Source organism: Chroicocephalus ridibundus, chromosome 2 (assembly GCF_963924245.1).
Source record: "Chroicocephalus ridibundus chromosome 2, bChrRid1.1, whole genome shotgun sequence".
NCBI classification, from domain to species: Eukaryota; Metazoa; Chordata; class Aves; order Charadriiformes; family Laridae; genus Chroicocephalus; species Chroicocephalus ridibundus.
Window position 1 is genome coordinate 32839458 of NC_086285.1, and position 23579 is coordinate 32863036.

Genomic DNA, 23579 nt, shown 5'->3' on the forward strand with positions numbered 1-23579 from the left:
CAGTATCTGTAGGTTATGAAACCAGCTCAACGACAAAAAAATCTTTGAATTAATAGGCACAGTGCCATCAGACATCAGTAAGAATAGTATTGACTTCTACATGTAGAGAGCTCTGCAGACATTATCCTTTTAGAAACAGTTATTACTTAAAGGCTACGGTGGTCAATTTTGTTAGGATACAGTATTAAAAGTTTTAAACAGGCATAATAATGTTTTTATGAAAAATACCAACAAAGTTTTACTTACATGACTAACAGTGACACTTTTATAATAACTTCTCTATTAAAATATCTTCCCATGAAGCCTCAGGCATTCCAAGCTTGCACATCATAGAAGACCAAAAATTCCAGTCATCATGTTCTGGAAAGCACATGTGATCATAGCAATGGAGATTTATTTTTTTTAATATAAGTTAGGATAGATACAAACCATTGTGGAAGTGCACATATAACATTTTGAAACATTAAGATACAAATTTCTGAGACTAGAGTAGTAGGATCATTGGACATAATGTTGTTTACATACCCATAAAAGAGCTGCAGCAGACACGGATTTCTTTTCTGACTGTTGATCAGACTTGGAAGCTGAACTGGAGGAACACTCCAGCACGCAGAACGGCCAGCAAACAAAGAGTTGGTTATATTGAGATGAATGATACATCCAAATTGTGCTGATGATAGAAAAATAAGAGTAAGCATTTAATATATCTGTTGGAACATTTCTCCATCAGGCCTGTCACATTGGTAGTGGTGGTGCCCTGTATTCTCCAGGGTAGTATTCAGATGTCAGGTCAGACAAGCTGGATTTGAATGAGCCAGTTCATCCCTATGATGCAGTCTGCTGGGAAAACTTGGCCATAGACTGTGTGTGAGTTATCTTGCCTTCTTCCCTTACACTTACCATTGAGTAACATATATTAATTTCTATTACACATAACACTAGAAAAACTAAATTCAAATCTCTTGTTTCCCAGGCAGTAGTCTAATCATTTAAGTTAGACTTAGATTTTCAGCTTCAAACTGAAAATAGTCTGAACTGCTTAAACCTAGGGTCAAGTTTGTATCTATCATTTATTAGGAAAAAAAATCACCATTCTCCCAAAATTCTGCTCCTGATCTTGTTAGGGTCACTGTGATGCCATCAGTGCCATCAGCAAGATTAATAGTACGAGTGAAAGAAGTCATTCAGATGCCTGAATGTTTTAGACAGCGTGGAATATTTGAAACATCTGCACAGGGCTTGCAGCTACTGGACCTACGGAGACCTGCACTCTTCTGGAGCAATAGCTGGAATGCAGGTGGGATATCCTACTGATCTTTCCTCAGGCTTCTGGCTTTCACCTGATAAACACTGATAAAATATTTCCGGTAACAAGACGAAAAAAGGAAATATGCATTTATCTACAGTATTTTGCATTTACTTCACACCTTTCCAAGTGAAATTTATTTACAGCCTCAAAAGCTATTTAATTGTACTAGTTTCTATGTAGCTTTACACGTGCAATTTTAAATATTTGTCCCAGGTAATCTTCTTATTTATTGATGGATGTTCTGTAGGTATGCACAACTGTACAAACATGTGAGATGGAAAATAATTCTTTAGTAGGCTCTGCTTTCTTTGGGGGTTAGACTAGATGACCTCCAGAGATTCCCTCCAACATAAATTAGTTGATTCAATACAATGAAAATGCAGTTTTTAAAAATACCTCTCATAAAAAAGCCATACAGCACAGCACCTTTGATGATAAGTATTTAATTATAGAAGACACTAAACAGCTGTGCAAGCACCATACTGTAATGGTGTATATTGTATCCATTTCTTCAAAAAAGTGTTGAGTGCAATCTTGCTATTTTATTTTTCATTGTTAAATATTTTTCTTTTTACACTAAATAAATGTGCTGTAAAAATGCAGGGTTTGTCAGGGAGATGCACTGACACCCACTCAACATTAAATCAGAGGTCAATGAGACTAGAAATGTGAGACTAACATGCAAGTAGTTTACATTATCTGTAATGAAAATAGATTTTACTTAAAATATTTGGGACATTGCATGAAATAAAAATCTTATAATATAGAGAGAAATGGAGACTTGCAAAACTGTAATTTTTAGAAATTATACAGGCCTTCAAAATGAAAAATTGAATGTAAACCCTGATAAATGAAGAACACAGTTCTAATATCTTAGTCAAAAAACAACTGAATTTTGAAGATTATAAACTGCAATGATTATCTATTAGATGTATTTCTATCTAATACCAATGTCTAGTATCACGTATTAGACATTGGGTTTAGCATGTTGCATCTCCCACTGCTACCAAACAATAGTTTAAGTTACGAAGAGACATTACGCTATCAATTTTTCAGTAAAGCCCTATCGAAATCATTGGGAAGTCAAAAAACACAATAAAAACAGTAGAATGATTTAGCCCATCACCTAATTATCGTCCAAGTGCCACTTGCTAGACTGTGATAAAACTTTTCACACCATATTTTCCCCAGAGAGGATGGAAAATGTGGGAGACTGGACTGGAGAGCATCCAAGCCCATATACAGGGGCTCAGCAATGTGGACAGAGACAGGTTACACTTTAAACCAGGTTTAATCTGAACTTTATTATCCAAAGCAAACCCATGTTTCTATAATGTGCTCTCTAAAGGGATACAGTGACAATCCTCTCTACCCATGGTGTGGGGTTGAAGCATGGACATAATCAAATGCACCAGGAGGCTTCTGACGTACTTCAGGGAATTAAAAGGTGCTGCTCTGTGTGTCAGATGAACTCCTCTAGGCATCTGCAGCCCTGGTGGTTTACAAAAGGAATCATCTCTTCTGTCCTACCACCTTTGTAAGTAAAAACAGATCTGTGCTTTCCCCCCTTTTCATGTTCTGTTATCGCATACTGTTTAAGATCACATTGTCTTGTTGCAACTGTGCGTCCATGTATAAGCAAATTAAGTATTTTTAGCACAGAAGTATAATGAGAACCTTTTCAAAAAACACGTAAATAAGTTGTTATTCTGAATATCCCAAAGGACAAGTGATCATTTATTCATTTCTGCACAGCAATCTAGGAATAGGATTAAATAGGTGATAGGTTATGTATTTTGGAAAAGGACAACACCTAGTCAGTGTAAAATATGGCTCAGTCTGAACACAAAAATATTCATTGTCTGCCCAAGTTCCTTTAAACTTGGTGGGGATTTTAAGTGTTGACTTGCAGATGCAAAAAGAAAAATGGATTATTTAATTTTAAGCAGTCAGTTTAGTTTTCAGACTAAGTCTGTAGCTAACAGTTATTAATAGAGACAAGCACCTCAAAAAACCAAAACATATCAAAACAAACCTCAACCCATGTATGTCACATCTCTGTGTTGGAATGCAACAAAGTATGTTCTAGAGGTTCCCTCTCTCCGTACTTTAGATTACGGAATTTGCTTGTCATATCATGTTCATTGGACTACTTGATAAGACAATTCCATTATTTTCTTTAACAACCATCTCACCTTTCACTCTTCTAAAGTGGTGTTTTATCTCGTTGATTGAAAACACAGAACTCAAACGTAAAAGGAAAAAAACACAGATCTGTGTACCAGTTTCTTCTTCTTTGCTACATTTCCTCTTTTTATGTTTTTTAATACCCTAGAGATATTTTTAGAAGCTAAACTAAATGATTAAAGACATTTCTGTTGTCAGTTTTATACCTTTAAGATGTCTAGTCTTTCTTATTTGAGGTTTCTATTTGTTTAAAGCTACCTAGCTGAAATGGAAGCCACCCACACCATTTTTCTATGAAAATGAGATATTTGCAATATAATACTTGTACTGTAGTTCATTCCTCCATCATACACACTACATCTACTTTCAGTGGTCTGAACAAGCAAAGGCATGCACATAATTAATTCCATGAGGGACAGCGTATTCATGTATTTGCACACACAACTCTTGCTCTTTGTGTATCAGTTCCACATAATTTACAATGACTGTTTCTGCCAACTTGAGTACTCTGTCTAAATTAAATTCTAAATAAAGCTCCAAGTTTTCAGACATATTTTTGTTGTAGCTTGATCAAACATTTTCCATTGTCCTACATGCACGTAAGTTCGTGCACACATACACTGGAAATGGCTTTTTCTATTTTTCAGCTTGTGCTGTGCAGTAAAATGGTTATAAAAATAATAACATGGCAGCAGTTGCTTGCACATGTGGATGTCATAAGCATGTTGTGTTACTTTACAACCAAAGGCAGTGTCGCCACAGCGGGCCCATGGTCCCAGCACGGATGAGGATGGAACATGCTTCCTCAGGCACCAGGGTGACCTGCAAATGAGTAGTGCATACGGTGTAAAGTAGTTGTAAATTCAAGTCACAAGTGTTCTCCTGATACATAGGTGACCGATACATACATGCAAGAAGGATTTGTGCTTTAAATAAATAATAAAAAAAAAAGCCAAACACAGAAGGCCCAATACCCCACAAGGAATGAGGCAGGGGTGAGGTGCGTCTCCCCCACCTCCCTCAGCCGCCGCCGTCCGGGCCCTCCCGCAGGGACGCCTGAGCCGCCCGCCAAGCCCCGGCTGCACTAACTCTGGGGCTGCCCGGCAGAGGCCCAGGCTCCCGTTCCGGCTCTAGAGCAGAGCCGCCGCCTTTCAGGGAGCGCCGAGGCCGGGCCGTCCCCCCCCTCCCCTAGGGCTCGCCCTCCCTCCTCCCGCCGCCTAGGAACGGGACGCTAAAATGGCGGCAGCCGCCGGCGGGCAGGTGAGCAGAGCGGCGGCCTCCCGCCTCCGCCCACCCCGCCAGGCCCCGCGCAGCCCGCCCGCCCCCGCAGCGCTCCCGGCCCGGCCCCGCAAGGCGGGGGGCGCCGGCCTCGCCCCCTCCCTCTGCCGGGTTAGGGTCGCAGAGGAGCGGGGGAAGCTCTTGGCACCCCACAGCAAACGGGGGCGCGTTCCCCACTCGCCCTGGCGGCGCGGAACGGCCTGGGGCGGTGGCTGGGCTGTGCTCGGCTCCTCCGAGGCAGCCTGGCCTTGGGGGAAGGATCTGGCCGGGAGCGGCGGGGCGCCCGGCCGAGCCCCGGGGCCGCGGGGTGGTGTGTGGTGTGAGCCGGGGGTGGCGCGGGGGGAGATTCCCGAGGCGGGGCGGGGCATGAGGCCATCTCAAATAATGGGGTTCGAGAAACACAGAACTCGGGGCACGGCCGTCTGAGTGTGGCCGTCGAGCTGTTTGGGGCCTGTGTGTGCAGTCGGCCTGCGCTCCCCGGCCGTGTGTCTGCCCAGCAGCCGCCCGCCTGCTGGCGGTGCCTGGGGCAGACCAACGCGCCTACGCGCCTGGGGTTGTGGCACAGCTGCTGTCCTCCAGACACCTCCTCCTGCTCCATCGGTAGGTTTTGTCTGTGTAGAAAGAAAAATACGGCCCAGCTTTCTTCCCCTGCCTGGCGGCAGCTGTCAGGCTCCTGGCCGTACCGAGTTCCTGGGCAAATGGCCACTGTCCCAACAGGAGCTGTGAGGAGTAAGTGGCAATTGCCCACTGCAGGTCCCCGAGCTCCTGCTTCCTCTCCTCAGGACGTGCCACAGGCCCGGCACATCTGCAGGTGCACCCGCCATTACTGTGTGTATATTCAATGTGCCCAGAACACGCTGGAGTCTCTGCGCAGCCAACGCAGGCTGCTCTAGACATGCCCATCGGTGCTTCCGAGCCATTTTGTGTTTGCAAAGCTATACCAGTTTTGTGTTTTAAACAATGGTGGTCTGAATGATGTTGGGCCTAATAACTCGTGTAGTAAAACCATTTTTTTTCTGATAGACATTTTACTTCTTATCAACCACTAGTAACTCCGATCCATAACCCTTATGTTACTAGGATTTGTTGCTTTTACAAATTATAGCACATCAGTAGTATACTCTGAAAATCAAAATTGTGCCTACATTTTTCAACGTTAAATGTACAAGAAGAGCTTTCTGGGTGCACAGTTTTAAAACATTGTGTGCATAAAGTAAAGTTCTATAAAGTACAGTTGCAACTGTATTGCAAGGTGAGCTGTTGTTGATCACCTGTAGTGGGCTGGCTGACCTGGGTGAGAAGCCCATTCAGCAGACATTACTTTTTTACTTCACGACTGTGAACTATGATTCTCCGCAAGAAAAGAAAACTAACGTTAAGTGTAACATAATTGTTGGAGTATTTTTATCAATTTTAAATAGAGACTGATATATTAATGATATATTAACTTTAGTATGCATATTAATTTAGACACAATGTGTATACATTATAATGTAATGAATCTGTAGTTGTGCAGTATATTATGCTGACAAATGTACTGTATGCTGTCAGGCAGTGGAAAAACAGCTGAAGATCTGTGGCTTTAAGAGGAATGTGGACGTCTTAGTATTGTATCTGGCTGGACAGTAAGTAAAATATGTTTCTCTTTGGCTTTTACTAAAAGTAGAGCACGGTAAACGGTAGCCTTTCATAGTGCTTTCTGTATCAGATACTCTCTGAACATCATTTGTATGTAAAATATCAATAAATCATATTTATACCTAGTCCATACATGTTGTGTAGGAAGAATGGTGAAGCTGTACTGACATACGCAGCAGAGCTCTGCTCACAGTGAGGTAGTTAACAGCCTCAGCCCTAGATACACAATCCTTCTCCACCAACCCAGAATTGCTCGAGGGTCTGTGAGTTCACAGGGTTGTGTGTGAACTTCTACCACAGGGAGCAGAGGAGTGAGGCTTAATGGGCTGAGCTCTGCCTGTTCCAACTGGCTCGTGAGGCTGGGTGGAAAGAGTATCAAGAAGGCAAATGAACAAACACAGGACCTGCCCAGTCTAAGAACTGCCGAATTTCTGACCTCCCTGAAGAAATCTGTTACTGCAACAGTAAACTCCTTTAGCACCTTTGAAATTACCTGCACCTCTACTGTTAAGAACTGAAGGGAGGGCAGGGCAATATGAAGGGAGTACAAGAACACTTGTTTGGGGCTGGCAGTACTGATCAGAGAACTGATCTCTCAGAGCTTTATGAAACAGCCTAAGATGTAGGGCAGATGAGGAGAAGAAACCCTGCTAAGTGAAGGAAGGCAAAGCTTTCATGAACCTGTGGGTGATCTAGGTTGATAGAGGTGTGTGCTGTAGAATGAACATGCTGAGAGGCTACCATAGAAAGATGGATACGTGACAGGGCATACTTCAAAGTTTCTGAAAAGCATACTTTGAATTTCTGGCCAGGGCATAATTCCAAGTGTTGCATACCTGTCTGCAGCATCTAGTGTTTGTACGGTTGATATCATATATAAAGAACTAAATGTAGTTTAATAATTTAGGGACAAAGTTTTCAAGCTCTCTAGGTCCTGTGAATGCAAAAAAAAAAAAAAAGTGTTAAGGGATTTCAGTGTTATCTAGCCTGTTTTTAGTGGAAGTCAGGTTGTCTTGAAAATCTAAAGGTGCCCACTGGTATCTTTAAATTCCTTAGCACATCTCCTGATTTACATTTGACACTTTGTGAAAAGAAAATAAAACCTATATTTACAGTCAAAATTATTAAAATGGGTATTTTAGAAAGAAGAAAAAGTATATAAAATCTAAGGGAGAAGTTTCAATAATGAGAAAATTACAAGATGCATATATACATTTTCTAAACACTACAAGAAAAATATTTTCATGCATATGTGTAAAAGAATTATGACTGTATATGCAGTCTTAATAGGCATATTTTCTGATTTTAAATTCTTAAATGTTGCCTTCACTGGCTTTGAAATATTTTTTTGGTATGGAATGAAAAGAAATGTTCAGATGGCAGATACAGAAGCGATCTGTCTTCCCATGAAACCATTTTGAGAAAGATGATGCAAGCTGGCTTCTTTGATGATGGGAGAGAAGTGAATTCCTTTTATTCTATACCAATTTATATAAACCTTGAAGCTCAGCCAACCTCAGTATCAGATCATGCCTCCTTAACTGTTGGTTTGACATGATTTTCTGCTGGCTAAAATAAGAAAATGAAAAAATAATAATTAAAGTCAATCAAATAAGAGGGAATGAGATTATATTTTTAAACCACTACTATTAAAGGGACATGAAAAAAAAGTACTTTTGGACACTGAAAGCTGTCATCCTCGGAAAACTGATTAACTTAGCAGTAGGTACGAAAAGAGTGCTGCAGGCCAAAAAGGATCAGTTTGTAAGAGACGTGCTAAGTCTGCAAGGCATACAGAAAGGGACAGGCTTTTTTTAAATGTTAGAGGAATTAAGCTCTACCTGGGGCAAATTAAATGCCTTAAAAAAACCCCACAAACCAAACAGATCAAGGCTTGGAGATAGTCAAGATGAGGCTGTTACTAGAGAGGGAGTAAAGCCAATTAAAATGTAAACCTGTAAACTAGGTTTAGAATGGCAGTGACAAAGAATATGAGGAAATTTTGACTTTGCTACCTCAGGAATAGTGTACAGGTAGAACTGAACAGAAGAATTAGATAGTAGCTCTGTAAGAATTCTGTATGTCCTGTCAACACATCCTTATCTGCTTGTCTGTACTACTTGCAGTAATGTATTTTCTTGTTACTAGAAACGTAAATACGTGTTTGCAGGGTTCATTTTTATGAACTATTTGAGGGAGCCAAATACACAAAGTAGCAGCATGGGAGAATCTGATTTTCAGAAATACAGGAGAATAAAAGAACAGCACCTCAACTTTGTAGGGTTTGCTCTTGACAGATTTTTTTCTTCTTAAATGCAAGATCAGAAAAGGTGTCCACTCCCCGTTTGTCTGTAACTGGAGGGTATGTAAAAAAAACCCAAAAAACAACAAAACCAAAAAAACCATGGGAAACTAGAGACTAAGCTTCGCAGTTGGAAAACAGGCAGATCATTTTAGGCTGATGATGTGAGGTTAGTTTTCATCAATTCTCTTAGTTCTTTCTGAAACACTGTTAACTACTTTTCTGAAACAAAGTCTTGTAACATGTTAAAATCCACAAAGAAAGTTTTATTAAGTCTATTAAAATTTGTCATTAAAAGGTCATCTATAATTATTCTAGCGGAAATCAGGAACATTTATTTAAAGCAATGAAAAATAAGGAGGAGCAATTAGTAAAAATTACTTGGCAGCTCCCTAATATTCTCTGGTTAGTAGGTAATTTGTTATTTATAGTACACTAGCAAGCTCAAAGTGCTAGATACACAACTAAACAAAAAAAACCCTACCAGCACATAGGAGATAGTTCCAGCCTCAGTGGATGTGCAGTTTTATTTAAAACAAGACTTAATGAGTATGAGTTTATATGAGGACAGGAGAGACGAGGGGTGAAAAAAGGGCAAAAGATTTCACAATATGGGCTAGTATGAAAAAACAAATGTACATGGATGTGCTTGGTGACTGCCTTCTCTTGGCTTCTCTGGTATTGGGGCTGGACAATCCACACGGCACCTTCGTAGCAATTTTCATTTTGGGTTTGTGTCCCCAGGATGGCAAACATCTCCACTTGTGTTCTGAGCAGTTTCTACAAACTGCAAAGTACATGGGACTCATTCTCCCTGGGAAAATAAATGGGAAAAAAAAGTTTGTTCCCATTTCTTTACCACCTGCTGCTTTTTTATGCTTTCAGGTGTGTAGAATGCTTACACCATCTCTGCCATCTTGTCTTCTGCAGATTTCTACAGAAGTGTGGCTTTTTAGTGCTTGTATTATAGTCTTTATAAAAAATTCAACCATTTATTCCATTTATTAAGTGATTAAGCACCATTAATGTTAAGAAATTTTTTACTCTTTTTTTTTTTTTTTCTTCCACCAGAGGACTAAGAATTATCCCAAGTCTGTCACGGTTTCATAGATTAAGGTATTTGTGGATTAACAACAATAAGGTAATAAGGTATACCTTTAAAGAACAGAACAATGCATCTATAATCCCTGATTATTATTTCATGATTTTTCTAACATGAAGTGTTATGTAATTTTCAAGCTAATAAATTATTTTTGATTTCCAGGCAAATTTAACTGATTTAAATATGACAGTTTTGAAGAAACGGTATTTTGTTTTACATTACAGAGTGTAAGCTGATACATTTTCCTTTAGATTCACATCACATTTATAAATTTTGTGGATTTAAGAAGCTGAGGTTTTGTGCTAATACTTTAGCAATAAAAGGAAAGATTGAGTATATTTAGAAATAAGTTATTGGCAAAATTGCCTGATAGCATCCTGATACCTGAGGTCTGGGATAGCAGTTTCCAGTGTCTTACTTTCTCCATCTGTGCAAACCTAGATGATAGTGTTTATTATATCCTGTAGGGGTTTTAAGACAATGCTCTGTCAAAATCTCCGTACACTACAGGTTCCAGCCAAGTCTAAGCACATTGTATCTTACACAAAATCATCTATTTGACAGTAGAATTATCTGATTTCGAAATCTGCAAATACATAGCCAACCATTATTAAATGGTTAAATCGAATCCAAACCTTCACCTTTAGCCACTGGTAATAAAAAAGCAAGAAAAGTGATAAAACCCATGAATTTCTAACCTGTTTTTAAATATGTTACTGTACAGTAGTTTACATGACTTTCACAATGGGTTCAAGTTCTTAAAAGACCAGCATTTCTTGCTCGGGTAAATAAGTAGCTCTGTGAGCAGCAGAAAAAATAAATTTACATTCCATGTCACTTAGGAGTGTATGTATATCTGCTGCCCCAGGCTAACATCAATTATATAGCATCTTATGTCGACTTCATTGCAAGACCTGTGGTTATCCAACTATTTTCAAAAAAGGCAAAAATATGGATACATTAAAAGGTTGAACTAAAATCACGGATATAATAGACTTTCCCTTGTATTTCTAAAGGACACTGAAGCATAAGAGGAAATGGCTTGTTGACTGAGCAGAACTGATCTTGCCGACCATAAAAGATAAATAAATCTGATTTTTGCACAGATCTAACTTTCCTACCTAAGCAGTAACAAAGAACCTTCTTCTGTTGTTCTATATAAATGGTGTGGAAATGTCATTTTCTATATAATTTGCATGGAGAAGCCACTCAGTGTCTTTTCCCTAGAGCATAGGCTTTTCCTGTGCTCTAATAGGGGGAGGATATTTTTATGAATTCAGAAGATCCGAGATCTTTTTTTCTTTCCTTAAAAATGGATCACAATAATTTTATCACTAAAAAAGTAAATTTCAGTTAATCCTAAAAAAACCAAACTTGTCAAAGGTAGGGAAACACCACTATATAGAATAGGTATGTGTGGGCTGTACACTGTACAAGATACAATAACCATAGTGAAGAATAGGATTTTTTTATTTGTAGAATATTGCTGTTTTCACTGAACCATTTTTTTCTGAGATGAAGGAAAACTCAGAGAATGGTATTATTTTGAACTTTAAAGTATCTTTTCTCAGAGGATTCAAGACAATTTTAGGAATGGAAAAAACCTCTGTCTTACTCTCCTCCTACCAACTTTCAGATGCTGTTAATACAAAGAGCAAAGCGCATTTGTTTTAAAATCAGTGGCCCAATTAAAGGGCTGAAATCCTTCCCCTACTAACAAGTGGCTTTGCATCACAGAAATCAAAATAGTGTCAGGAACAAAGTTCTGTTTGTTGTTCTTGCATTTAAACTGTAGGATAAATACTTAGGCACCATTAGTACTCTCAGTTCTCGACTATTACAATGGTCAGTTTGATATCCCATGGCATGTACTTTACCTTACATTGGAGTCAGGACAATATTGGAACTGAGCTCCAAGCAAGGGGATGAGATTTCATAGGAACTGAAAAGAACTCTTTATTGGGAATATGCCCATACATACATGTTTTTTTCTGTAACTGTAATTGATTCTGTAAATGCAGTTAAATATAATTTTTGGAAATTTAGAGCAAATACATGATCTTTGGACCTGCTGATGAAGAAATAACTTTAAAACTAGATGCTGGGCTTATTCCAATTATATATTTCAGGAGCATTCTTAACGTGGTATTATTACATCCTACAAGAATGCTCTCACAGTAAAAAATATTTCAAATATGAATAGAAATAAACCAAAATGTGGAGACCAGTAATTCAATTAAATCTTTCCAAATACAAATATTAAATTTTTAGTTCAAGAAATGAGGTAAGGCTGTGCTACATGTATTTGATGTGTAGTTAGTATTTCTAATAAAGGTTCAGCTGTCAAGAGAAATATAAGAAACTACCTGTAGCTAAACAGTTTTCAAGATGCTGTGTTTATACTTGTCCAAAGTTAAATTTAGACTGACATATGGCAGTTTTCCTAACTCTAATTTCAGATTCAAGATTTAACCTTCTTGATCAAAAACTATTGCTTGACTGAACTCTATCTCAACAATAATGAACTGACAGATATCTCAGGTACCAATATTCCCTTTTTAGACTGTTAAGCAGAGGCCTGTGCTTTCTTTTCTGTGTATTGGCATTCAGATTTATAAAAGTGGACAACATAGGTAACTGCATGGTTGAAAGCTCCTATGTATGCATGACAATACACCTTAATTATTATTTTCTTAGAGATTTAATTGTTCCAGCATCTTTGAGTAGCTATACAGTGATATGTTTATCCTGGTCTAAAGGATGAAATGTCATTCACTTCAATGTCGGGCAATTGTAAAATATTTTTGATCTTACATGACCATATTTCATATTGAAAATGAACACGCAAAGCTCTTTTTACATGATGATTTGTAGTTCTCTTGCTGACCAGGTACTGCAAAAGCTGATAGAAGTAGCTTTTGGGAGCCATTTCTGTTTATATGATGAAAACCTAATAGCAGTGCTGACAGACTTAACATGAAAATAAAAGCGTAATAAATTAGTAAGTTGTCCCACTTATAAGGTAGTCACTAAGGTTCTGCAGTTTCTTCATGATGTAGTTACATTTATAATCAGAAGTCTTTTGTAAAGTTACCGCAAAACTGTTTTATTTTAAAATTGCATGTCTTACACTTCTATTTCAGTTTTGCTTGCTCTTGTAGATTAAAGTGGCTGTACCAGATTAGTGAATTTGTGAATAAAGAGGCCAAAGTGTAAAATTTGTCTATATTCTAGCCATTTTAAATGTTAATATTTTACTTTCCTCGGTCCTTATAAAATGTTGGGATGAGAAATGATGTTGATTGGTTTCTGTGAGATTTTGAGAAAAATGGATGCTTGAAAGAAAGAAATGTGGGCAGAAGAGACAGTACAGGAGATAACCAAATATGGGCCAATATAAACAGAGGGCAAGTATCAGTGATAGAGAAATGTGGATGAGAAATACTGTATAAAATTTAGAAAATGAGGTGTCTACACCTAATGTGGTGTGACGATGTGAACACATAGTCTGAGTCAGCCACAACAATATTTTGGTAGTAACTTTTTAATACATTAATAATTATTTTAAATTGAACTATTTTCTAAGGAATTCAATATTTATTGCTTGTGAGGCAAAGGTAGTGTTGGGGATAGACTATTGTTTGTGAGGCAAAGGTAGTATTAGGTAAGGGTAAAAGGAAGTGAAGATGACAATCAAAGATTACTGGGATATAGGAGGAAGGAAGAGAGGAAGAAGAGAGGGTGTAGTTGGTGTTGATTTGTTGAGGGAAGGGTGATGGGCACAAATGGAAGGAACTGGAATGAAAAAGGTTAGGTATATGTTCAAAGGATGTGACTAGAAAGATGAAAGGGATATTGAAATCTCTGATAATTTTTATTATACTAATCTCATGCAAGGTATTACCAAAAGGCAGACATAGATGGATAACTAGAATTTTGAATTAAGCATGCAGCATAACAAAGTAATTATTTAATAAAGGCAGTCAGGTATGGTGAGAATAATTCATTGTTTTTCATTTTATTTCAGGTGCTCTGAAACACTTACGTGCATTACAGATTCTCTTGCTTCACAGCAACCAGTTAAAAAAACTTGACAAAACAGTGAAGGAATTGGAAGGAATGATAAGCTTGCAGACCTTAAGTAATATCTTATTTTTATTTTGCAGAATAGTGAGCATTAGTTTTTTAGTATTTCTTACCAGGATATTTCTTGTCTGTTTCCGCATCATTTGCCAGTAGCTTTTGAAGCTAATTGTCAATTTCAACCAAATTTGACAGAACAAAGAGATCTCTAAGACACAAAAATTCCATAGAGAGTACCTCAACTCAGAAGAAACTGCCAAATGAGTTCAGAAGTTTAACTCTTCTTGGCTGCTGGTTCCCCAGTCTCCTGGATAAGTAGCTTGGAGGCAGTCAAAGCAGTTTACTGCTACCTTTTTGTAAGGGAACATGGGAGTACAGTGAGATTATCACAGAGGTGAAGGGAGTTGAGAAGCGGATGTTATTGCTGTTGAAAGTGTGAGTGATAGGTTATAGAACCCAAATTCCGCCTCATTAATTCTGGTGCTTGTAGAACTTAGTTTCTGCATCTTTTTGGCAGACTATGGATTTCTAGAGTCTAAGAATAAATATACTTTAGATACTAAGTATAACAATATCTGTTAAGTAACATACTTTTTCATATACTGGCTGGAAATGAAAGTAGCATAGGCTCTGAAATTTAAAATTAAGTTACACAAGACAGTGTTAGTGCCACTAAGTTACAGGGTAAGAATTAGCCTCCAGGGAAAGTAGGATTATATGGTATTAACCTATTCAAAGTGAAAGCGTAAGCAGTCTTCTTCCATGGTTCCTAAAGGAATGTCATCATAGGTCATGCCAAACGCTCAGTACTTTGAGAAAACAGGAAACATGTTTCACATCTTAGTGACACAATTAATAGAGGTGAATGTCATCAAGCCATACCTCCTTACGCATTCAAAAAATGGAATGTCTGATTACGGGAAAGGAAAATATGGCTTGAAAAGTACACTTTTAATTGAACTTGACACTGGGCCAAAATTACAAAACAAATCGAGTGTTTAGGAAGACAGCATGCCAGCCAAATTATTGTAATTTTTTTCATTATATGCAAGATTGAAAAAATAGTCCATTTAAGAATGGAGTTGTTGGAAATGATTAGGCAAGGTCTGGACAGACATCCTATGTATGAATGGTGCAGTCACTTGAATTTAATGTTATAGCTCTACCAATTAATAAGGAGCTTCAGCAAGCACAGGGAGTTTGTTGTGCTTGTTGCAACCATCTGTGGGAAATAAAGACAAATAGAAGATAGTTAAAGTGCTGCTGAGTTATTATGAATGGCAGTCACAAAGACACAGTGAAAATCGGCTGCATATTGGACTAGCTGCCACCATAGAAAAGCAAGCGTTTATGAGAATTTTCAAACGATATATAGAATATACCCATCTACCCTCATAAAAAAATTGTTCTTTAGTTCAAAGATACAAAAGTGAATGCTAATCGGTCGAAGAAATTTAATAACTTTATAGTCATTCCTTTTTGACCTTTGCTGTCATGAAAAAAATGTCAATGTGTTTGTTTCAAAGAAATTTCATAATAATGAGTTCTCAAATTAACAGGACTCTTACTGGTTTAATAAAATGCGCTGTCATATTTGAAGTAAATGACAGCAGTAAATGAACAAAATAAATTTTCAAAGTCTGTTTTGAGAATGGGAGAGTTGTCACTGTTGTGAGGTAGATCTTTTTTATTGCTGGACAGTCTGATTAAAAAAACCCACTTGCTGGCCTTCGACAGAACTTTTGGATGCATAATAACATTTTATTATTTTGTAGCTCTTGGGGACGTTAGAACTATTACAATGGAGCAGTCTAATACACTATTATTGTTCACTTCAGAAGTAACATCCAGCTGCCAAAATGGTGCGTTTCTCTTCCCTTAAGGCTCTCGTGACTTTTAGCACTGGATTTGGAGCATAACACCGTTCTTCACCAGGCGTTTAGGGAAGACACTCAGCTTCTAAAGGTTTACTGAGTGGGTTGCTCACAAGTGCAGCCTGTTGGGAGATACGGAGGGTTTCTTTATGGGCTCACCTTGTGCTCACATCTCCCTTTTGGAATCCAAGATTTTTGTTATGAGCTCTGTAAATTGCCTCAACTGATTTATTATCCACAGCTGATAACATCTTGCAGCTAGACCTCAGAAGACTCCTTTTCTTCTTCAATATGTTTCTACCACAGTAGTTCCGTTCTGCCCCATGTGGGTTAGGCACACTGTTTTCCTACACTCCAAATAGAGAAAACAGACAAAACTGTGGAGGAAGAAAGCATTATCCCTAATTTGTAGAAGTAAAATTGCATGACCTTAACAAAAAAGTAGATAGCAGAGCCAAGAATTGATCCCAGATGTTTTGTAAAATAAGACTGTCTTGATCCATACAACGGTCGGATTTATTGTAAGAATGAGGAGTAGAAAAATTAATTTACTCTAAAACAAACCTACAAATCAGTGTTGATGAGGAGGGACGGGCTCCAAGTAGGATCCAGATTCAGGAGTACATAGTATCGGCCCTGGTTTGTGCATCGGACCTTCATTCCATTCCACTACCAAACATACCTGCTTTTAGACATCTTTCTGAAACACTTTTCTCTCTGGAATGCTATCACATATTTTCTTGACTTAAGAACAGACTTATCAGATATATATCTAATATTCTTTCTGATTAACACTTTCTAGAAAAAATAACTATATACTACTTTGTTTGGTAAAAATGGAACTTTCTTTTGCTGCCACCTTGTGGGTCTCTTACAACTTCTAAGTACAGTGTTCTTTTAAAATTTGTTAAAGAATTAAAATATTTGAAGTTCTCTTCTGAATACACGAGCAGGTGTTTTTTGTGGAGGAGATACCAAATGCTTATTCCAGCCTTACTGCACCCCCGAAATAACTGCTAAATCACATCAAGCACTGAGCCCTCTTTGGCGCTCATCCTGAAGACAATGCAAAGGCATCTTGCAGTTTACAAATCTGTGTGGAATATATACAGACTTTTTTCTTCTTCTGTTATCTCTTATTTGCTTCTGTAATACCATCTTTCCCTCCCTAACTGCTAAAATTACATATGACAGGGTTTTTTTATCCTAGAGTGAATATTAGCCACAGTCTTTCCTCAAAAAGAGAAAAGCAGACCAGTGTAGACCTTGGTAGAAGTTGTCAAAATTATCAATTTAGGATATATTTTTTCTCTGCTCTGATCTCAAGGTAGCAGCCTCCTGATTATTTTTACTGTCTCAGAAGAACAGCATTTCCATAAGGAGAAAAAGAGGATTATTATGTTTTTCATTTAGAGAAAAGCCCACACCCAACACCACTTGTTTGTTTGTTAGCTGATCTGGGAATGAGCCAGTTTCTATTTTAATCAACCTCAGATATCACTCTCTTGAAACAAACTGATCTGGCATGTCAGGTAGGCAAATATTCCACATCTGGCAAAGCAGCAGCGCAGCGTTGATACCTGTCTCTGTGTTGCAAAGGTTTGGTTAGTCATGTAATGGGAACCTGAACTTCAGTGTTTTAGTCAAGTTGCTAATGGGCTTTTGGGGCTTGTTACCTCGAGTCTCGATGAAAGTTAGTGGGAAAACATCAGAAGAGTGGGTGTTTACGTTTTATATTGTGTCCATGGGATAAAAACTTCCTATCATCTATGACAAAGCCTTAGGTGTCCAAGGCTCGTCTGGTTTTAATAACTCTCCCCTTACAAATTTTGCATCTTACCTTTAAGCTGGCACACCTAAAAGACTACCATTATTTAAAATAAGCATCAGCTAACAATACGTAAGGAAATCAAAGGCAAACACTTAGTGTTTTTATCTGTATGTCATAAAAAATAGAAAAAAGCCTCCAAAGGTGTGGAGTGCACGATGGCACCTTTACTCGGTTCTTGCCTGTGGTATTTTGCATACCCTGCTATAAGCCACTTCTGCAGTCTGTGTTTAGTTGAGTAATTTTTCATGTGTTTTGAAGGCTGTGCGTGGTTTACTTTGTTTACCCAGCATAAGAACAATTTGAATTTGATAACATTTTGTATAAAATCTAGTGATTTTTAATTTGCTTGCCTTGCTAAGTTAGATGTTTTTCTTTTGCTGGATTTGGTTTTCTGTGATGATGTTTGGTTTTTTTCTGTATAAATTTTGCAGACCTATTCCATAACCCTCTGGCGCAAGACCCAGACTACCGGCTTTATGTGGTATACTTCCTTCCTTCGGTACAGCTCCTTGACAGGAAGTGTAAGGATTGCTTTCCTCTTCTCACAAAGCATTGACAATCACTTTTAATTTTAATCAGTTTGGAAAATAGGTGAATTAATGTTGCCTGTTCTTTTACATGCATTTGTTGATACAGGAAAATATTTAATGAACAGACACACATTTTTTGTCAGATTTGTCAAGCAAATAGAGTTTGCATGGCATAAACAGTTCACTTTGCCAAATGCTTTTGATTTCTGCCTTTTTCTTTTTAAATTCTATATGTTTATCTTGTATCTTCGTCTATATATTTTGGGGTAAGACAGATAAAAGCCTGTGCTTAGAAACAAGTACCTACATTTGTCCATGCAAATTGGTATATTCGCTTGAGTGAGTGTGTTTACTTAGATATGGATAATATCCTCAGCTATCTACATGTTTCTGTACAGTTTAAATATGTATATGCACATTTCTTGATGAGATACATGCTGACCAAACTTTCAAATATAAATCTTCATAAATTAGTAAGAGATCTTTCACAGCTTGTCTACTGTAAATTCTACAGAAAAAGGAAAAAATTGTCTTAAGAACAGCCAGATGATAAATCAGTCGATCCATAAATGTGCCGCAGCTCACACAGAAAATCAGCTTTGGTTATTTTTGTCTCTGGTGTTTGGAGAGCTGCGTGATTGGCAGGAGGACTGAAAATTAGTGGAGAGCACTGAGAAAGGTGTTGATTCTTACCCCAGCTCTACCTCGCAAGAAAGTAGCAAGGAGAAACAAGGTCATCTCGTCCCCAGTCTCTAGGAGAATGAGGATGCAGGATTTGAGCGAGGTGGCCACGGGGCATCTGCAGGTGCTGGCAGACTGTGTGGCTTTGTCATGAAGGAAAGCTGGCGGATGGACCACAGCATGTGGCAGGGGTTGATGAGGAGCTGCTGGATCTGACCACGTGGCCATTTGCTTACACATTCTTTTTGCACTGGTACCTCCAGTCTGTTGAATATTTGTTCTTGTGTTACATTTGTGCTTAGCACATCTGTCAGGCTGTTTTATTAGTGATCATTTTTGACTAGGGAGTGATGACTGAAGCTTAACGTGCCGGAAAATACGTGTTGCATTTACAGGTCTAGAAACACTTCCGTAAAACTTCCTGGACTTAATCTCCTAAATACAGTTATTCTGTAATCAGTCCAGGATTAAGACTTGAGGCATTAATTTGTATCAAGCTGTACCCTGGACTTTCTATTCAGTGAACTATTCCTGTAACATTACAAAGCTTCTTCACCATCTGTGGAACATTACCGCAGCATAGTACTGGCTGTCTCCTTTACACAAGACATGTGCTCACGCTTCTGTTACCTCCAGGCACGACTACTGCAGTTCCTTCCTAATTGGTCCCCTAGACACCATGACTTAAAAACTTCCCTGAATTCAAAATGCTTCTGCCAGAATTAGTTACTTGTTCGAAACCTTTAACTCACTTCTGTTCCGTAGCTGAAGTACTAGATTAGTATGCAGTTCATATCACCGGAAGTTAAAATCCCCTATTTGACGTAACAGTCTCAAACTGTTTGTTTGAAATTTAAAATTATTTTTGAATTAAAGTGCAAAACAGGAAAATTTGAAGCTTTTCTTTTGATTGCACTCCTACAGTTTTCTCTGTAATTGAGCAATGGGAATTGAACTGGCCTTGAAACAAGACTTGTTTGTGCTATTCATAAAGAAACTTCCAAATCCTTACTAACTTCTGCAGTAGGTCTCATTTCAGCGGTATGAAAAGTCTTACTTTCTGGTTTCTTGGTTTTAAACTTCTGATCCTACTGCACTCAAACGACAGGTCTTCACCCTAAAACCTTAGGAAGTGTCACTCCATGTTCCCACTCTGAATTGTTGAGTAATTATGCAGATTTACACTGCTGTTGTTACAAAACTCCACCAAAAAAAAGTGAATCACCTTCTGCATGCAGATAGATAACATCAGCCTTTTAAGTTGGTAGAAAAAATAACATTTTTATATCCCTTTAAACAGCAGTTACACAAAAAGAGAGGGAGTCGGCGCTTCATCTTTATAACCGCGAAAGGTCTTGTCTTGTGCAGTCAATAGCTTTTGGAAAGCGAGTAAATACACCCCTAGGAACTACAGCGGGATCTAGCAGATGCACTCAGCCAGCCAGAAGGCTCATGATGCCCTCAGGTATTTATAACAACATAAGGGAAAGCATACATTTTTGGGTGATTTGAATTAGAAAAAGTTCTTTTCATTCATCTGATAAAAAGTTACTGGTTTCAGTAATAAAGTATAAGTGCATTAGGCACTCAACCAAATTGCTTCATAATGTAAGTGGTAGTAGCAGCAACAGGCAACGAATCCTACACAGAATTGTGTCTAAAGGTGGCTGAACAAACAAAATTTCTTTTTTTTTTCAGTATGTGTCTTGTGAGTGTTTAGTTTTACTTTTATTTAATTAAAAACGTCTCAGTGCGCTGCTAAGCTCTTAGACAGTGATGAGCATCGTAGAGTTTTGATGCCCTCTAGTGCTTTTATAGAATAATCTCTTGAATAAAGTATTTTCTTCTAAATAGCATTTTAAATTTTACATATCTTACCTAGTTTTGTAAGCAGATCCTTTTTTATGCTTTCCAAGCTGAGAATATTTTAATGATGTCTTATAATAGCATATAAAGTAATTTTTAGAGTTCTTAAAACACTCAGATCTGGAAGGCAGCATGATCCTGGCACAAGAAAACAGGTGAATACCACCTGGCACCTTGTGACTTGTACTGTGTGACAATCCAGAACAAACCCTGAAATGCCACAGTCTCGTCGGCTTTTTATATGTTTTAAAGATAAGAAAAACAATATTATGCATAGATGACTGAAGTGGTAGCATTTTAAAAGTAGTTTCAATGAAGTTTGGAACAGTAATGAAATACCTGCAAATTTTTTTAAATGTATATATCACATTATTAAACCTGAAAGCAGTGTATTTAGCAATAATTTTGAAAAGTTTGGGAAAAAAAGGATAGTTTAATCATATTTGATAATTTATTTGTTTTACTGATAATTATCAAAGTAGGCATACAATTGTCTTGATCTCTGCCATGCAATCATTCACTTATATAGACAGGGGCATCATTTTTCTGTGAAAGAAAAAAAAATGCATGGAAATGTATGTCTACAGGAAATAAAATACAAGAACTACATAAACTTAAAAAAATCCCACAGATATTTGTTTCCACAGTAATTTAATAAAAGATTATCTTGAACATCTGCTAGTTTTCAGTTCATTTGAATAAGTAATTTAGGATCACGATGGTAATCCTCAGCTAATCAAAATGCTGCTCAGCCATTAATGTCTTAATTTGAACTTTTTGTTACAGGTTGTGAATTTGGCAATCACACAAATAGGTAAGTAATTTTTTAAATTTTGTTTTTCTTTTGCATCTCTGAAACATTTACTTAATTTCCTCTTCTCGTGCCTAAAAAAAATACCCTAACCAGAGAAAACATCCAGTAAAAATGAGCTTCTGAAAAAAATTCTGGTATTTGTATTTAACATAGTCACAACTCTATACTATTCCGATGACACAAACTAGCCACTGCTGTCTGACATTTAATATTGAAAGGTATTCCACATTTGGAAATGGGTATATAAAAATGCTATTTATTTATAAGATCAAATACTGAGCACTAGAAAAAGCGCACTTTAAGTATTAGAGCATCAGAATAGCTGTTCTGTATTATGGCCCTGAAAACTTTCTCCTGACTGTCTGTTCAAAAACACATACTGTCTGGAAAATATTATGACTTGTAGAATGAAACTCTTTTAGTCTGTACTTGATGTTACTTTTATTCTGTTTGGTTTCAAAATCATAGAAATAAATGTAAAACTTATCTCTGTTATCTCTGTGTCTGGATTGAGACAGTATAAAGGTTGCATTTTGATGTGATGACATTTTTAGATGCTATCTTTATAAGAGTAAATTTACAAACTTCAGATATCAGGTTTGTTTTCTACTTTGTGGCTTTACATGTGAAAATATTTGAAAATTTTATTAAAGAAAATAGTAAAAGCCTACATATGATGATATCCTTTAACAATTTAATTTTATATAGGTACTCACTTTGAGTACAGATCTTTGCAATCAAGCTGTTTTATGTTTAAAAATGAATTCTTACCTGCCTTCAGTGGAGTGTCCTCATTGATAGAATGGATGTACATGTGTATTCTTCGCTGTGTTAAAAACTGGCTGGATGGCTGCGCCCAGAGAGTTGTGATTAATGGGGTGAAATCCTCTTGGTGGCTGGTCACCAGTGGTGTCCCTCAGGGCTCAGTTCTGGGGCCAGTTTTGTTTAATATCTTTATCAATGATCTGGATGAGGGGATTGAGTGCACCCTCAGTAAGTTTGCAGACAACACCAAACTAGGTGGGAGTGTTGATCTGCTTGAGGGTAGGAAGGCTCTACAGAGGGACCTGGACAGGCTGGATCGATGGGCCAAGGCCAACTGCATGAGGTTTAACAATGACAAGTGCCGGGTCCTACATTTTGGTCACAACAACCCCAAGCAACGCTACAGGCTTGGGGCAGAGTGGCTGGAAAGCTGCCCAGCAGAAAAGGACCTGGGGGTGCTGGTGGACGGCCAGCTTCACATGAGCCAGCAGTGTGCCCAGGTGGCCAAGAAGGCCAACAGCATTCTGGCTTGTATCAGGAACAGCGTGGCCAGCAGGAGTAGGGAAGTCATCATGCCTCCGTACTGGGCACTGGTGAGGCCTCACCTCAAGTACTGAGTTCAGTTCTGGGCCCCTCTGTACAAGAGGGACATTGAAGTGCTGGAGCGTGTCCAGAGGAGAGCTACCAGGCTGGTGAGGGGTCTGGAGACCAGGTCACATGAGGAGAGGCTGAGGGAGCTGGGCATGTTTAGCTTGGAGAAGAGGAGGCTGAGGGGAGACCTCATGGCCCTCTACAACTGCCTGAAAGGAGGTCGTAGAGAGGTGGGTGTTGGCCTCTTCTCCCAGGTGAATAATGACAGGACCAGAAGAATGGTCTGAAGTTGTGGCAGGGGAGGTTTAGATTAGATATTAGGAAGAATTACTTTACTGAAAGAGTGGTCAGGCCCTGGAACAGCCTGCCCAGGGAGGTGGTTGAGTCACCATCCCTAGAGGTATGTAAGAAATGTCTAGATGTGGCACTTCAGGGCGTGCTCTAGTGGCAGAGATTGTAGGGGGGGGGGTTTTGTGTGTATGATTGGACTCGATCTCAAAGGTCCTGTCCAACCATGAAGATTCTATGATTCTATGTCTGGACAGTTTTACATTCCTCTGGGTTTTTTTAATGCAGCAGCTTAGGCTTTGCAATGACTAAGTGTGTTGTTCTCAGTGGAAATAGTCACACGGTTTAGATTAGGTGTGTGTTGCTACAAGTACATCTTTATGAAATAAGTTCTTATAAGATCAGATTTTAATATTGTATCGCAGTTAAGAGGTTTTGGT

The 23579-nt window shown here is 38.3% G+C and overlaps 1 protein-coding gene across 5 annotated transcripts in view; it reads left to right on the forward strand.

Annotated features, from left to right (window-relative positions):
* The first annotated feature begins 4654 nt into the window (after nt 1-4654).
* LRRC72 (leucine rich repeat containing 72) overlaps nt 4655-23579 on the forward strand; it is a 35100-nt gene continuing 16175 nt past the window's right edge. For 3 of the 5 annotated variants that reach the window (XR_010069834.1, XR_010069835.1, XM_063324949.1), the window contains exons 1-8: nt 4655-4756; nt 6326-6399; nt 9786-9855; nt 12276-12357; nt 13844-13957; nt 18036-18125; nt 20116-20280; nt 21468-21495. Coding sequence is in view for 1 of the 5 variants with exons in the window: in XM_063324949.1 (XP_063181019.1) it covers nt 4733-4756; nt 6326-6399; nt 9786-9855; nt 12276-12357; nt 13844-13957; nt 18036-18125; nt 20116-20280; nt 21468-21495 (647 nt within the window). In the remaining 4 variants the exon portion in view is untranslated. The remainder of the gene's footprint in view (nt 4757-6325; nt 6400-9785; nt 9856-12275; nt 12358-13843; nt 13958-18035; nt 18126-20115; nt 20281-21467; nt 21496-23579) is intronic. The other 2 variants (XR_010069836.1, XR_010069837.1) reach the window with 2 other exon arrangements.